This window comes from Schistocerca serialis, chromosome 2 (genome assembly GCF_023864345.2).
Source record: "Schistocerca serialis cubense isolate TAMUIC-IGC-003099 chromosome 2, iqSchSeri2.2, whole genome shotgun sequence".
NCBI lineage: Eukaryota > Metazoa > Arthropoda > Insecta > Orthoptera > Acrididae > Schistocerca > Schistocerca serialis.
This window is the reverse complement of record NC_064639.1, coordinates 1052145174-1052162595: the sequence shown is the minus strand read 5'-3', so window position 1 is coordinate 1052162595 and position 17422 is coordinate 1052145174. Positions and strand designations below refer to the sequence as shown.

Here is a 17422-nt window from a genome sequence, read left to right as displayed (position 1 = left end):
CGAAAACAAAAAAAAAAGTAGAGAGAGAGAGAGAGAGAGAGAGAGAGAGAGAGAGAGAGAGAGAGAGAGAGAGAGAGAGAGCTGCCCATTGCTGAACACAATTAGTGCAAGTGGCGATAAGCCGCATCGTGTTCCCAGCTATGCCTAGCCAATATATATGCTGGTGGGCCAAAGCTTTGTTGCAAGAGGTCCACTAATGACCAATATACAGAAGCCGCTGTGCATTACGGCATAAGCGGCATAAGGAAGCGGGACTCACAACCTGGGAAGCAGCATCCTCCATAGCTAACAAAAGAACCCCGTCAAATGCAGAAAGGCAGTGCTTGAGGGAGAAGTAATTATGCAAGGTATCCGAGGCATGGGCCGGGTGTTTTTCCAGCCAACTGTGCTGCCATGTGAGCCATTTGGGGAAGAACTCGTGCCCTAGCATCAATGATGTCAATTCCTCTTTCTCCTCCCCTCCCCTCCCCTACCCTACCCTCCTCTTCTTTCCCTGCCATAGCTCCCCACTCCATCCTGCTAGTTGCCAGCACTTGTAGCTAGTCTGTGTGTTGGGGCTGTTATGTACCCATCTGGTTGAGCTCCCTGATAACAAACAGACCATACTTCCGATATGTGAGCTGTTACCTCCCGTTGTATGTCTAGGAGCGGTTGCTTGACATTGGAACTCCCAACGACGACAGCCATGTCTGACAACCCTTGCTGTGGCTGGCTGGCACCCATGACAAGAGCTCCTGATCAGAGTGGGTGGTATCAGGACGGAATCTTTGCATATGAAACGTATTAAGCACCAGGGCCATCCTTCTGTACAGCCATCTCTTTGGTTGGTAATGGATCATTTGATGCTGCTGTTTATGACCCTACGGCCTTCAATTCCCTGGCTACACCCTTGGAGGAGGGCCAATGTTACCAGCTTTGGGTGAAACACTGCCACCAAGCCATTATTTTTTGTGTAAAATATCAAGGATAAGTTTGGCGAAATGGAGTCTCTCAGTAAGGTACCATCAGATTTGCTGTTGATCAAAACTACTTCTGCCAACCAATCTGCAGCCCTTTGTGCTTGAGACCATCTTGGTGGCATCCTGGTGTCCATTACTCCTCACCAGTCTTTGAATATAGTTCAAGGAATAATTTTTCATAGGGTCCTCATCCTCCAAACTAAAGAGGAACTCTGGACCATTCTGGAATGATGGGCCGTTTATTTTGTTTGTCGTGTTCAGAAATGTCATAAGGACAATCACACAGATACAAGCACCTTTATTCTGGCATTTGAGGGTAATACCCTCTAGGAGAAAGTAAAGGTTATTTTTATTGGCGTAACATGACACCATATGCCCTACCAGACATGCTATGTTTTCAGTACTTGTGTTTCTGGCATATCTTCCCACTGTACAGGAGACCATCCATGCAGCAAATGTGGACGCCCTCTCCATGAGGGGAGCCCATGTGTTCTGCCACCTTAGTACGTTAATTATCACAACTTTCACTTTCCATGCTTGCCAGATGGTCCAATTTATAAGAAGGAAAAGAAGATACAGGAGTAAGTCCCTCAATCATTTATCTGACACTGAGGCCCATCAGAAATATGACCGACTACACCCCATGTGGAGGACATCTAAATTTGGTTCTGTTACATATGTTCTCCCTCCTCCTTACCCCAGCACTGCCCTCTCTCCCCCTCCCCAGTAGTCCCCTCACCTTCCATTCTGGGTGCCGTTGCCACTCCTGCGACCCCTCCTCTTGGCTTCTTCCAGGCCAGAGGCCTGCTGCTGCAATTCGCCCCAAGGTCCACAGGCAGTTCGCCTCAAGGTCGCCCAATCTCTCTCTTAGTTCTAGATCGTGCAGAATCCCGCTCTCCCTCCATACCCTTCCCTCCTTGTCCTATGAAAGAAAGGAAGAAACAGGACAAGCCATGGCCCCTCCCCGTGCTCCTGGAGGTGCCCTCTCCCCCTTGCAATCGGAGTCTTGATATCTTATTTATAGCCCTTTCCGGGCTTCCAGTGGCATTTCCATGCCGGTTCATACAGATGTTGTTAATACATGAATCTCCTTTTGTACCGTATTGGAAGCAGTTGCCTTGTGGCTCCACTTGGACTCTGTGGTCACGGTTTGCAATCTCTCTTCCCACCCCCACCCCCTGACTGGCCAGCTACACTTGCAGCCCTGACTGCCCTCCTTCAGCAACTCTCCCCCCTCCTTTCCTCCTCCTTGGGGATTTTAATCCGCATCATCCTACGTGGGGCAGTGCTTCCTCATATAGTCAGGGGCTCCTCATTTATAAATTTTTGTGGACCATGACCTGTGCCTTTTTAATGATGGTTCACCTACTCATTTTAGTGCTACATATGGCACTTCCTGTACCTTTGATCTTTCCCTCCCTTGCCCTCCCCTTCTTCTACCATACATTGGTTGCCACACAGTGACCCCTGCAATAAGCCATTTCCCATTATTTCTCCCCTTCCCACCTCCTGACGGCCAGGTTACCCTGTTGGTCTTTCCATTGTGCTGATTGGCCTCTATATACCTCCTAGGTTGTGTTTACACCTTCAGTGGCCTCTGTATACCAGCTAGGTCATGTTTACACTTTCATTGTCAGATTGATGAAGTCATTCGTGATCTGTCTGAGAAGATAATTCACACTGTCAGCATTACTGTTCCACCCTCAATGGGTTCTGTTCACCGCCAGCCAGTTCCATTGTCACCACCATCTGTGATTGTAGTTGCGCCCTGGCGGCACACATCCTCCATTGATCTTATTACCTTTAAATGTCTTCACACCAAAGCCCATTATTTAACCAGGCATGGCAAGTGGGAGTATGAGAGTACTTTGTCTGCTCCCTAGGTTCCAGAGATTGGCTTTGTCTGTGCTCCAGTGACGACAGCCTAATCTGTAGCATTTCCCGAGGTCTAGGTTTCTGTTGGTGAGTTGTATCAAGGGCTTTAGTTATTTCCTGAAAAGAGCTGTGCAGAACTTCGTACAATGATTTGTAATGTATTTTGACCCTGATGGCCATCATATGGACATCATCATTTGAGAATCAAGGTAGTAAAGAACTTGTTACACGTACTTTTTGTAAATTATGTTTATCTGTGTTGAATATGTGGGAGGCACTCTGCTGTACCCTGTAAAAACCTAAGTGGTTTGATTCAGATTTTGAGTGTTTTCATTTTTAGGTAATAAAAGTAATAATATCTTATTAGTCTAAAATTGTTCCTTATATTACACACTTTATTTGGCTGTATAGTAATAATCGGACCTTTTCTTCCAGGCATACCAGGCAGGCCTCCTTGGAAAGAATGCCTGTGGTTCAGGCTATGACTTTGATGTATTCATGCATCGTGGAGCTGGTGCTTACATTTGTGGTGAAGAAACTGCACTTATTGAATCCCTGGAAGGAAAGCAGGGGAAGCCAAGGCTGAAACCACCATTTCCAGCCGATGTTGGAGTGTTTGGCTGCCCTACAACTGTTGCAAATGTTGAGACTGTGGCTGTTGCTCCGGTACGTAAAACAGAATTTCATGCATCCAGTTATTCTATCCTTTGAATGTAACCTCAGTTTGGTGAAGTAGGGAAACTTAGATATTTTTAAAAATAACTTACAGATTCCAAGTTGGTGTAAAACTGAATTAATGATTCAATCCTTCTACATATTTTTAATGTTAAGGATATTATGTGTTTCAATATATATGTAAACATTACGTGTCAATGAAGTGACAAAGAAAAAAAAAAGAGGTTAAAATCAATAACTCTCAGTATACTAATCCACATGAATAGAACAGTCAGCTACTGTTGGAATGTGTACAGCCCAACTTGTTCTGAATTCTAAACAGATTGTTCAAAAATGACATCTTTGTAGTCACAAAGCTGCCACCCTTTGGTTTGGTTCGCCTTAGAAACACACCAAAAATTTTGAGCTGAGCTTTGGTCTCGTCCAGGGCCGGTTAGAGAACATGTTTCCACACAAAGTGACATGCTATTTGATGTCCTCTCACACACTGATCCCTTGTATATTTTCACCTGCATCAGTTTTCACTACAAATGATGAAGATACATCCAGTATATAAATTTATTACTGGGGCTCCTCCAGCTCCCCCTCGCCTTGATGTTGCAGGTAGCCATTGTGTGTCACTTATGTGTTAAACTGGCTCTGGTTTCATCTAATGTTGTAATCTGAAGAAAAAAAAAGTAGTCCGAAATAATTAATGTAGATTAATGAAATTTTGGGAATACATTTGCCTTCTTGAAACTCTGGGTCAGTGGCCAGCTGGCCACTGAATTCTGCTGGGCTGGCTGCCTGCACACTTCGCATTGCTGGCACAACCTCGTTACGTAAGCTGGCTGCACACACCCTGTGCCAGTGGTGTGAATTTAGAAGCTGCTGTGGCTGCAGCAGCCCCTGGCACCGTTCAGTGGCATCACGGTGGGGTTGCCCACTGCGTTGAGACACTGTCAGATGGTGGAGGATTTTGGCAGGTACAAATAGGAAGTGACCTGCTGCTCTTTAGGCAGAAGTCACCCTTGCTGTTGGAGATGACCTGGTGAGACCAGCTGCACCATGGCACCCAGTCTAGGGAGAAACTTAGTGCACAGAGCCGTTAGCCTGCCGTGGCCTCGAACCAGTGACCTCTGCTGGCAGATCCATGTAGGTCTTCATCCAGCGTAGCCATATTGTGCTGGTTTCTCTGCGAGACTCAGAACAATTCTATCACAGAACTGACCAATATTATAGTTGGCAGCAGCGTGCTTGTTGTACATATGCACCACTACCAGTTAAGTATCTTAAAACACTACTACCACTGTCTGTGGAAATCTGCGTTGCCCCTTGCTGCACTAGTCGGTGCAGTACTGCTGAATTCACTGTTCCAGCAAGCTAACCTGCCTCACAACATTCTTGTTGGACTTGTTGAATTGTTACAGTGACAATATTCTATGTTCGCCCACCATCAGTGCTGCTGCAGTTCACTGCTGAGGCTCTCACTAATATGCCCGTATATGGTTGTCACATTACAGAACAATAGATTAGTGCACCCATTTTAATTAAAACTTCTCACTACAGAGGAGAAATATATTCAGTTTTGTTGAATCTATGAATTTAATAAATTTTCATTTGTTTTCAGACCATTTGTAGAAGAGGAGGGTCATGGTTTGCTAGTTTTGGCAGACCCAGAAATTCTGGAACAAAGCTCTTCAACATCTCGGGTCATGTATGTAATCCATGCACAGTTGAGGAGGAGATGTCCATTCCTTTGAAGGAGCTTATTGAAATACATGCAGGTGGTGTCACAGGTGGATGGGATAATTTATTAGCTATTATACCCGGAGGCTCTTCTACACCTCTCATTCCAAAACAGTAAGTGCATTGTATAACTAAGTATCTTTCATAATTAATGCACCTTATAATCTTCATTTTATTCTGACAGAAATCCAATTTACTCGCTGAATCCTCATATTTCTTTGTCATATTTTCTAGTGTTAATGAAGGCTGGAAAATAACAATCAGTTGGCGTTCCCATTTATGAGCTCAGTAGCTGTTTGTAATCTTCCAAATTAAGACTGGCCATGTATTTGCTGAGGTCTTGCTGTTTTCAACTAGGACTAATTTGTTTCATATTCAGATGTGCCATGTAAGAGAGAAATCTCATATAGCACGACTTTTAATTTGCACTTTGTGAACATTCTTTATCAAAACCTACCTTCATTATTCTTCTTTCTCTTCTTTTTCGTGACCATATCTCCATGGAGTCCGCTTCACCAAATGTATCCGGTAGACCCGCTGATTCAGCTCATCCATCACTGCTTACAGTGGCTCCAACGCCGTGGCAAGGATGTGATCTTTTGCTGGGTACCTGGCCACGTTGGAGTACAGGGCAACGACATGGTTGATAAAAGCTGCCAAGGAAGCATGTTGGGATGGTGCTGTCCATCAATGTTCCATCCCATTGCACGCCATTATCTCATTTTCTGACAGATGCATCATGTGTCAGTGGGAGACTGAATGGTTGCAGGTGTCGGACAACAGACTGCAGTCACTCAAACCGACCACAAAAGCTTGGCGGACTTAGTGTCAGCCTCGCTGCTGGGAAGGGGGTTTTGTTTATCAGACTGCATATCTGGCATAGCCCTTTCACACACAGCTTCCTCCTCTGGGGATAGGATCCACCTTTCTGTGAAGTTTGTGGTGTGCTGTTGTCAGTTCAGCATATTGTGGCTACTTGTGTCCTTTATATTGACAATAGGGCAGCCCTTGGTCTTGCTGGAGATCTGCACACTGTCCTCGCAGATGCCGATACCAGTGTTAACAGAGTGGTGAAATTTTGTGAACTATCAGGCCTCATCCCTAAACTGGTGGGGAAGGGCGGCAGACTTTAGTACGTTATAAATTGCTCTGCATGTGGGGACAGCCTTCGTTCCCATCCATAAGATTTCGTGTTGATTTTTCGTCAGGGCACTGATGACAGTGATGTCAAGCGTCCTCTCCACCCAACTCATCATCATCATCATCATCATCATCATCATCATCATCACCACCCATGGAGTCAGCAAGCCTGAAAACAATATCCAGACTGGCCAGCGCATTGGCCCTTGTCATTAATCCACTGGGCAGATTCAATCCGGGGACAGTGCATGTTCCTGAAACCTGGAAGCAGCATCTTAACACGCAGCGTTATCATGGCAGTTGAAACCTACCTTCATTCGCCCTTTTGAAAACTGAAATTAACATTTTATTTGAGTTTATAACCTGAAGCATAACTGTTGGTAAAAGTTTTATTTTGCCTGTTGGTGATATTGTTTTGGACGAATAAGGTTAAAATATCTATCTCTAAACAATATTGCAGTCTGTTTCATTTGTTTTTCACATTGAATATGTGCTTTCTTCTGTAGGTGTAATTTAATTGTCCATAATTGTGTAACATACTTCAAGAAATAACTCGGTTATTGCATAATATTAATTACAAAGGCTATTCTCTTTTTAACAGCAGTGCTTTTTTTAATGATAGTGCTTGTTCAGTGCCAAAAACACTTTCAATTTGAGGAAATTGAGTAGTAAAAATGATAAACTTAAGGAGGTAGTTCATAGGTAAAATGGTACTATATGTAAAATAAAAGATTTCAGTGTACCTAACAGTTGAATAATGCATCAGCAGACCTACTTTGTGAAGTACAAAGCATTGTCAAGAAATTCTGAGCAAATATGTGACATTGACATAATTTAATATTGAAAATACAAGTTAGAGTATGTTGCATCATCTGGACAAACATCCTGAGGAATTTTATTGTTCATATTAAAAAAATAAAAAAATTGAATCATTGATATGGTCACTGCCCACTAAGAAAAGTGGGCAGTAGTAAAAGTAGGTTAAGTGCCAGATCACACTGTAGGTGGTAGTTTTCTTCAGATTGTTTCCAAATATGGAAACCACAAAATGTGACCTTTTTGCAGGTACCTTAACCACCAAAATTGACACGGGATTCATATCTATAAATTTGTAGTTTTTGAATGTAAAGCGCGCGCGCGTGCGCGCCATCCGCACATATACAGACACAAGCAGACATGTGTAAAGGCAATGAGTTTGGGCAGAGATGTCAGTCGAGGCGGAAGTACAGAGGCAAAGATGTTGTTGAGTGACAAGTGATGTACGAGGGGCGGCAACTTGAAATTAGCGGAGGTTGAGGCCAGGTGGGTAACGGGAAGAGAGGATATATTGAAGGGCAAGTTCCCATCTCCGGAGTTCTGATAGGTTGGTGTCAGTGGGAAGTATCCAGATAACCCAGAGGGTGTAACGCTGTGCCAAGATGTGCTGGCCGTGCACCGAGGCATGTTTAGCCACAGGGTGATCCTCATTACCAACAAACACTGCCTGCCTGCGTCCGTTCATGCGAATGGACAGTTTGTTGCTGGTCATTCCCACATAGAAGGCTTGACAGTGTAGGCAGGTCAGTTGGTAAATCACGTGGGTGCTTTCACACATGGCTCTGCCTTTGATCGTGTACACCTTCCGGGTTACAGGACTGGAGTAGGTGGTGGTGGGAGGGTACGTGGGACAGGTTTTACACCGGAGGCGGTTCCAAGGGTAGGGGCCAGAGGGTAGGGAAGGTGGTTTGGGGATTTCATAGGGATGAACCAAGAGGTTACGAAGGTTAGGTGGACGGCGTAAAGACGCTCTTGGTGGAGTGGGGAGGATTTCGTAAAGGATGGATCTCATTTCAGGGCAGGATTTGAGGAAGTCGTATCCCTGCTGGAGAGCCACATTCAGAGTCTGATACAGTCCCGGAAAGTATCCTGTCACAAGTGGGGCACTTTTGGGGTTCTTCTGTGGGAGGTTCTTGGTTTGAGGGGATGAGGAAGTGGCTCTGGTTATTTGCTTCTGTACCAGGCTGGGAGGGTAGTTGCGGGATGCGAAAGCTGTTTTCAGGTTGTTGGTGTAATGGTTCAGGGATTCGGGATTGGAGCAGATTCGTTTGCCATGAAGACCTAAGCTGTAGGGAAGGGACTGTTTGATATGGAATGGGTGGTAGCTGTCATAATGGAAGTACTGTTGCTTGTTGGTGGGTTTGATGTGAACGGATGTGTGAAGCTGGCCATTGGACAGGTGGAGGTCAACGTCGAGGAAAGTGGCATGGGATTTGGAGTAGGACCAGGTGAATCTGATGGAACCAAAGGAGTTGAGGTTGGAGAGGAAATTCTTGAGTTCTTCTTCACTTTGAGTCTAGATCATGAAGATGTCGTCAATAAATCTGTACCAAACTTTGGGATCTGGACTCACAGTGAAGGTACTTCCCACTGACACCAACCTATCAGAACTCCAGAGATGGGAACTTGCCCTACAATATATCCTCTCTTCCCATTACCCACCTGGCCTGAACCTCCGCTAATTTCAAGTTGCTGCCCCTCGTACGTCACTTGTTATTCAACAACATCTTTGCCTCTGTACTTCCGCCTCGACTGACTTCTCTGCCCAAACTCTTTGCCTTTACATATGTCTGCTTGTGTCTGTATATGTGCGGATGGATGTGCGTGCGTGTGTGCGAGCGAGCGAGCGAGCGAGCGAGTGTATACCTGTCCCTTTTTCCCCCTAAGGTAAGTCTTTCTGCTCCTGGGATTGGAATGACTCCTTACCCTCTCCCTTAAAACCCACATCCTTGTCTTTCCCTCTCCTTCCCTCTTTCCTGATGAAGCAATCGTGGTTTCCGAGTGCTTAATATTTGTGTGTGAATTTGTAGTTTTTGTTAGAGAGACAGTACATATTGGAGATTGATTTATCACGGTACATCATTTTTTTTTTTTCTGAAATCTGACAAGATTAAACTTTTATGTAATCAAATCGAAAAATAACTTAACAAAGTTGTCAGCAGCCTGCTAATTTTCAGGTTCTTTCCGTATAATATTTTGCAGCCAAGAATGTACTGTGTAATTTTTTAAAACGTATTCTGGTTGATATGCTGTGAAACCTTCACCCCCAGCCCCACTTTTCTTACACCACACACACACACACACACACACACACACACACACACACACACACACACACACACAGGCACACAGCAAGAGCCTCATTCCGTTTTAATATTGAAGATGGAAATTTTACATCTAATAGTGGAACTTGAGAGAGTAGTGAATTGTCAGAAGTAGATCTCTTGGCTGATGAAAATAATTACTGTTGTTTGTATCCTTCATCCATCTTCCAGTTAGAGAGCTTAAATGTTATTTCTGTATAAAATCTCTATTTTTTTACGTGTGTCCCATAGCTACCTCATTAGTGAACAGGAAGGATGGCCTAATAATTTTATTCAAATTATAGCTGATTTGCAAGATCTTCTGACAATGGGAGATACGTGTGGAACTTATAGTGTAGGTAGGCCAATTTAAGTGGCAAAACTTATCAAAAGGAAATATTCTCCCGAGAAAGCTTTAAAATTGTATGAGAGAATTGCTGGCCATTATTTACTTTCAGCACAGATATGTGTACTGCCATTACACACACTTAAAAGTGCATACACCATCCTAGCTTGTGGAAAAAGTAGTTCCTTAATTGGGGAAGAGAGAGGGACAAATAGTAAAAGATTAAATACGAGTAACCTGCCCTTTCTTTTTAGTTTATGTGCTTGTTTTGTAAATAGAAATGTCTTTCATATGTGTCCATTGGCAGTATTGTTATCTCTCTTGAAGATATGTGCTGGCCACCAATGTTGTGCCATAATTTTAAGAATTATAATTTTGTGTACATTTCATTCAGGAAACTCAGTACCTCTTGCTATTTGCTGTTTATCAGTTTATGAGAAAGGATGACGACCTATGTCAATAGTAGTCTGTTTTGGCCTTCAATAACATTAGCTAGTCTGCATAATTGTGGCAGTTTATTGTTGCATAACATCTATATTTCTTTAGTCCTATAATGAGCACATAGAACGATTAGTAGCTTTAGTGTACTTGTTCTTATTTTTCCAAAACTTTTTCATCCTTTTAGTTTGTATCTCTAATCATTTATTGCCCTAGCATTTTTGTGTTTGATTCATTACTTCAATTGTTTTTCTGTCACTCAGCTTTTCCCCATGGAATTGGTACTGGTGAAGGTTTTACACACACACACACACACACACACACACACACACACACACACACAATTCGTAGTTTCTTGGCTATTCATAGTTTCTTGTAAAATTATGTATTTATTATAATGCTGGAATTAATATTTGTTTGTTGCCTTTTTCAGTGTTTGTGAAGAGGCCATTATGGATTTTGATGGGCTAGTTGCCTGTCAGACCAGTTTAGGCACAGCAGCTATAATTGTAATGAATAAACAGACAGACATTGTTAAAGCAATTGCAAGATTGATAGAGTTTTACAAACATGAATCTTGTGGGCAGTGTACTCCATGCAGAGAAGGTATTAACTGGATGAATAAAATAATACATAGGTTCATAACTGGTAATGCTGAACCTGGTGAAATTGACATGCTTTGGGAACTGAGTAAGCAAATCGAAGGTCATACAATCTGTGCCTTGGGTGATGGTGCAGCTTGGCCAGTGCAGGTAAACATAACAAATACATGTATAATGATTATATGGTTACATAGCTTATATGAAATATCAAAGTAATATGTTTATTTCATTTTAGGGCTTGATTAGACATTTCCGGCCAGAGTTAGAATCTAGAATGAAGAAGTTCAAGGAACAACAACCTGCTGCTGCAAGTAACTAACTATTTATTGTCAGCACAAATTAACTATTCTCCAGGATGCTGACGTTTATTGTGTGTAGTATAGTGTTGAGACTATGCTTGAAATGAATGAAGCACACAGTTAATTTATTCCTGTCTTGTAAAAAATGCTCTTTCGTGTTTTATTGTGTAAAATATAAAATTGTCACAAAATAGTGGTGAATTTTTGTGTGAACTACTTGGCAGCAAGTAGCATGTAAGTTCTCAAGTCATTTGTTTATAGGACTGTTGTAACTGTATTGTTAAATATAAGTTAGTAGGCCCAAATCTCTCAAGAACAAAGCTATGTTCATTGTCTTTTCCCATATGAGTGTTATGCAGGCTAATGTGAACAAATACAGGGGATATTTCTTTAGACTATTTTACAACCCATTGATTTTAAATAGATTGTACTTGTTGTTTAGGGTGTTGTCAGTGATAGAAACATCAGATTACACAAAGCTGTGTCAGTTCCTTCGAATTCAATTGCACCATCCACTGCTCTGCGAAGAAATAAATGTTGTATATCATTTTCACCTTGCAATCAGCAAATTACATCCTATTTATGAGGCATGTTCAGAAAATAAGTACCTTTTTGGAAAAAAAAACCCTCATAAAAACTTTTTTTCTTCTCCAAACAAAAATTTATCTTCACGAGAAAGAGCCTCTCCTAAGCTATTTTTATAAACATTTGCCATCATTGTTCAGTAATTTTTCGTAGAGAAAAACCTACTTTTCTATACCCTCTTCGTAGGAAGATGCCACCAATGAAAACAGCAACTGCCGAGAATGTTTTTTGTTGTCATTGCTGTCAAGGGGCTTTCCTCCAAGATCACACTTGAAGTTCAAGAATAAGTGGTAGTCAGAAGGTAAGAGTTCACGTCTGTACAGTGAGCACCCTGCTTCCAACCAAATTGTTGAATAAGGTGTTGAGTGACTCCAGCAGAATGGGGACATCCTTTGTCATGAAGCAACACAATGCATTCCACACCTTTTGTTTTAAATTGTGCACCGAAGTATTCTCAGTGAAAACAATCAATTTTTTACAGTATAATGTAATTGTATAGATAAGTTTACTCACCAAGAGGCAGAACACACATATGTAATGCCTAATTATAACCTAGTTTTATATGTGTGTTCTGCTGCTGCTGCTGCTTGATTAGGAGATTCTATTATCTATCTAATTATTTATGTTGTCAAGTATTCTCAGTGTTTCATCATATCGTACTGCATTGATACTTTTGCCTCTGGAAAGGAACTGAACAAGTGGTGTGCCCTGTGTGTCCAAAACACAGTGCATATGACTTCTTGTGCTGACAACGGTGTTTTAAGTGTTTTGTTTTTTGGGAGATGTGCCTCCATTCAGTCAACTGTTGTGGTTCTGGAGTGACATCACAAACCCAAGATTCATCACCGGTCACAATTCTGTTTAAAAATTCATCTCCCTCATTGCTGTATTGGGTAAGAAATATCACATCCATAAGCATGTTTGGAACCCAATGGGAACACAGCTTGAGAAAATTTGTGACTATCTCCTGTAAAACACCATTCCATCACTCAGTACATTTTCACCATAAATCTCTATGTGTTGATGATGAATTTCAGCTGGTTTGATGTTCTTTGTGTTCAAAAACCATATTACAGAAAGCCCTTCATTGTTGGTGGGCTCAGAGATAGTCTTAAATATTTTGTACGATTGCTAACAAATGTAAACTCAATAAATCTGGCAGTGACAGCATCAGTGGAAAGACAATGAACCAAAGAGATGAGTGTGGAACTGTTACACTATTGCTGCGGTGGTGGAAGAATGAAACTGTACTCAGTTTCGGAACATGTCTCGTACAAGACTTTTAAATGAGGTATACAGTTGAACCTTCCATGAATAGAAACATTATCTTCACCCTATAAATTTATGGCTCCATAATGCCACTTTCCTACTGTAAAAGCACATACTGAAGGGGAAAGTGCATGCAGCAATATTGTCTGAAAGTTCTTACACTCAATACCAAATGTTAATGTAGTGTTTGAGTATTGTGGTTAGCAAATTGATAATGTATACAGTGAAACCCTACTTTTACACTTTAAAAGGGAATTCAAAAAAAGGTGTAAAATGTGGGAAATAACATCTTAAGCTGTAAAAGTTACTTATAGGATACCCCCTTGCATTTTATGTAGTATATATGTACATAAAAGGCATCAAAAGACTTGTCAGGGACTTTATTATCTAATAAAAACCACTGATGTAACTGGAATTGATAACTGTCTGGGAAGTGGAGACGTTTGACTTAATTTCAAACATCATAATCGATGTTTTTGGAAAGCCTGCAGCTGTCATTCATAATTTAAGTAATGAAATACTGCACTAGTTACATATTTTTTCATGCTTATCATGATGCGTATTGAGAATTTTTTCCCGTTGTCAAGTGTAAATATGTAAATAAGTATTTTGTATGGTGTTTGAATATGTGTTATTCTGCGTCTCTTGCACTGTACTTGTATTTTTGAGGTTATCAAGTACTGTGCCTCATCAGTTACGTAGACCCCCCCCCACACACACACACACACGTGCACACACATAAACACAAACACACAAACTATCACTGACATTGTTTGTTTGTGTAACGTTACAAAAAATGCATATGTAAATACTGCACTTGACAACGAGAATAAATTTTTGAAATACATTTTGCTCAGCATGAATACAATACATAACCAGTGCTGTGTTTACACTAAAAACATTTGAGCAACACAAAGTGAATGACGGTGTCAACTAGTGCTCCACATGGCCATACGCCAAAACACGCTAAATATGGTTCAACAGAGGTGTCACGATGATCACAACAATCACGAAATTGCATTTGCACAGTAGAGACATTTTGGAAATGGTTGTGATTGGCCATGATATCTTCATTCGAATGAACCTTGTTAGTCCCATCAGCCACCATGCCAAGTAGAGCTTGGCAGTGGCGGGAGATACGGCACGAATTGTTACAACTATTACTCATTTACTGGTTCAGATCCACTGAATAGAGTGCCCTGGTGTCAAGAAACTTAACCACTTAATATTTGTAAACACTATTGGATGGCCAACAGTATGCAAGCATCATATTTTCGCCACAAAACATTTTTTTGTAATGCGTAAATCGCGGGAAAATTATAAATATATTGACACAAAATCAGGTGCAAATTAACATTGTGGGCATAGGAAATTTGACAGGGCTGTTAAGAAATGTCATAAACAGCAGGAAAACGTTAATTCCGGGAATGTAAAAGCAGGGTTATACTGTGTTTCTTCTGGGTGAAACGCATAATGCTGTTTCTCCAGAGATAAAGCAACCAGAAGCACTTTACGTGAAATCGGTGTTCATTTGCAAGTTTGAAGTGATAATCTCCCCTTCCCAAAATAATGTAGCATATTTGTTGTTTATGAACTTGAAATTGCAAATGGGGTGAGTGTGGTTTTAGTGGCTGTAAAGTTGAGCAGTATTTCACCAAATTTTCTCACTAATGAAATAGTTTTATGTATTCCCACTCACAGCTCATCAGTCTTCACATTTCATAGTTTGTGGTTCATTAAATTCTCTGCTCTCAAATTTTCATTAAGATCTTGTGATATGAACTCATTGTGCATTCTTTACTGTCAACAGAGATAATGAAAAGAAATATTTTATGAAATACACACATTCTTAGTAAACAAATGCACCTTGAATGGCTATGATTCCCACCAAGGACAGGAAGCTATGTGCTCTGAAGTACATCTTTCATACCCAGAAGAAAATGCATGCCTTTGTTGTGCTGTGGGAAGCATCCAGCACATGCACAAAGCTGAACAGGAAAAGAAAAAACATTGTGCTCATCACAGGCATAACCCCTGCAGAATTACCGTATTTACTCGAATCTAAGCCGCACTTTTTTCCGGTTTTTGTAATCCAAAAAACCGCCTGTGGCTTAGAATTGAGTGCAAAGCAAGCGGGAGTTCTGAAAAACGTTGTAGGTGCCGCCACAACTAGCTTCTGCCGTCGAATATATGTAGCGCCACACAGGCATGCTTTGTAGGCACAAAGATAAATACTGGCACCAAAACCTCTTTCGACCACTGCATTTTCATACATTATCCAACGAAGTAAATACAAATTCCGTATTGTTCATCTTAGAATGTAGCGGCATTTCAATGTACTACGAAAATTGGACTGGCAAGACTGTTCGGAATGTTTGTCAATAAGGCCAGCTCTAGGTTCTGGATTTTTTCCTACCTGTGAGAAGAGATGGTTGCTAATAGGAAATTTTCTGAATTGTGAATCACATGCAGTATTCTCTTCACCATAAGAATAATACGAATCTAAACATTTTGCCATGTATTGTTTCGTGTTTGCTGCTATCTCATTTAAATCCTGCCTGCCTAATAAACTACGAAACTAGAGTGAGACAACAGCAAACGCGGAAGAATATACATATCATGTCATGTTTATATTCGTATTATTCTTATGCCTAATAGTGATACAGTCTGAAATGAATTGACTAGATTTTTAAATCTAAGATAACTCTAATTTCTGTGCAGAAAGTAATGTACTAAAGAGGCGCCTGCAAAGATTTTCAAACGGAGAAAAATTTTCGCTAAACTCTCGTTCAGAACATCTTCTATCACACGCAGTCTATTATTTGGTTCTTGTTGATCATTATTAAAGAAAGCAGCAGTGGAAGTAACAACAAATAGCAGTTTTTTGCCATTGTTCCGCTAATGAGACTATTCCTCTCTCTCTCTCTCTCTCTCTCTCTCTCTCTCTCTCTCTCTCTCTCTTTTTTAAATTGTAAGCGGCGGTAGCGTGCACAAAAGCAAGTCATGCCGCTAGCGGTGACGGGCTGTATACACTCATTATCAGAATGTGACAAACAATGCACGACACAGTATAGTAATGCATTTACAGCTTAGAGTGACGTAAACACCTATAGCAAAGAGAACGGCACTTATCAGATCAAAGAAAAAATAAGCAATCAATTCAAACCAGACGAAGCTCGTGAAAAAGGAAGGGTACCCGTACAAATACGGACGGAGCGCCTGACGCATAGCAATGGCTACCTGGTAAAGCTTAACTGCTAAGCTTACGGCTCGAACCAAACTACTGTAGCTCTATCGTCATTCATTCGACCTAAATTGTGTCTCATATTACAATGGACCAACTTTGTTTCGATTTGGAGGTGTGGCCTTAAACTTTTCTCTCCCCTTGAATTTCGATTCTCAGATTTCAGGTGTGGCTTAGATTCGGGAAAATTTTTTTTCCTTGATTTCGAGCCTCATTTTTCAGGTGCGGCTTAGCTTCGAGTAAATACGGTAGCTGTTAGAGATTTCTACAGTGCCGTACCATACTGGTAAATCTGTTTTACTGTCATCATAGGTCATGTATTCCACGCCTTAAATGCAGCTGCTCCTGGATGACTTTGTGGAAGAGGCCTTATTTGTGTGTAATTGATTAGTTGTAGAAACTTACTGAAGGTTGGTCGGTGTCCCAGGCTGCTGACTTGCAGTCTGATAAGGAAGCAGCTTGCTGTTGCTGAACAGGCAGTGCATCGTCCTATGGTGGTCAAGTCCCAAATCCTGCCACTCTGTCTTCGGCTCTGAGCACTACTGTGGTCTATCCCATTAGACAGGCAATCACATACGGAGACAGCACAAAACTGAATACAAATAAAGAAACCAAAAGATATAAATATAATGGCATATTAAATTATATGTGGGCAATACCATTATGTATTAGAGGACATGCATCATCATGAATCTGGTCAGGGTGGTAGGAGATGCATTAATAACAAGCATTTTTAATTCCTTTTGATTCAGTGAAAAATAAAATGTTTCAATCCAGAACTGGTAAGTAAAAAACTGTCCACACTCACTCATCTGACACATCTTCTGTAATTTAGGCTCTTACTTGTTTCACCTGCAGAATCTCTTCATCCATTGGGAATCAATTTTCTATCAGCTGAACAGTCACATGTGGCAACAACATGGACCTTTGAGGCAATATTATAGTTTTAGGGAATGTCCATGAGCTCAAGAACCTGAGGTCTACTGCAGCTGAATGGTCAGTACAAATTTTCTATCAGTCTAAAGGACCATTGTCATTATTATGACCCAGACCAAACAACTGGTTATTTTATAAAGTGTGCGTGCTATTTGATGCAGTTAGTTTCATGTAACAGTTCCCGTTGACTAATTCTGGAGTGTGAAG

The 17422-nt window shown here is 41.3% G+C and overlaps 1 protein-coding gene across 1 annotated transcript in view; it reads left to right on the top strand.

Moving 5' to 3' along the window:
• Window positions 1-11374, top strand: part of LOC126458494 (NADH dehydrogenase [ubiquinone] flavoprotein 1, mitochondrial) — a 43294-nt gene extending 31920 nt beyond the window's left edge. Inside the window, exons 6-9 of the mRNA XM_050095589.1 lie at window positions 3270-3500; window positions 5119-5351; window positions 10714-11032; window positions 11118-11374. Coding sequence (XP_049951546.1) covers window positions 3270-3500; window positions 5119-5351; window positions 10714-11032; window positions 11118-11201 — 867 coding nt within the window. The 3' untranslated portion in view covers window positions 11202-11374. The remainder of the gene's footprint in view (window positions 1-3269; window positions 3501-5118; window positions 5352-10713; window positions 11033-11117) is intronic.
• Window positions 11375-17422: the final 6048 nt, after the last annotated feature.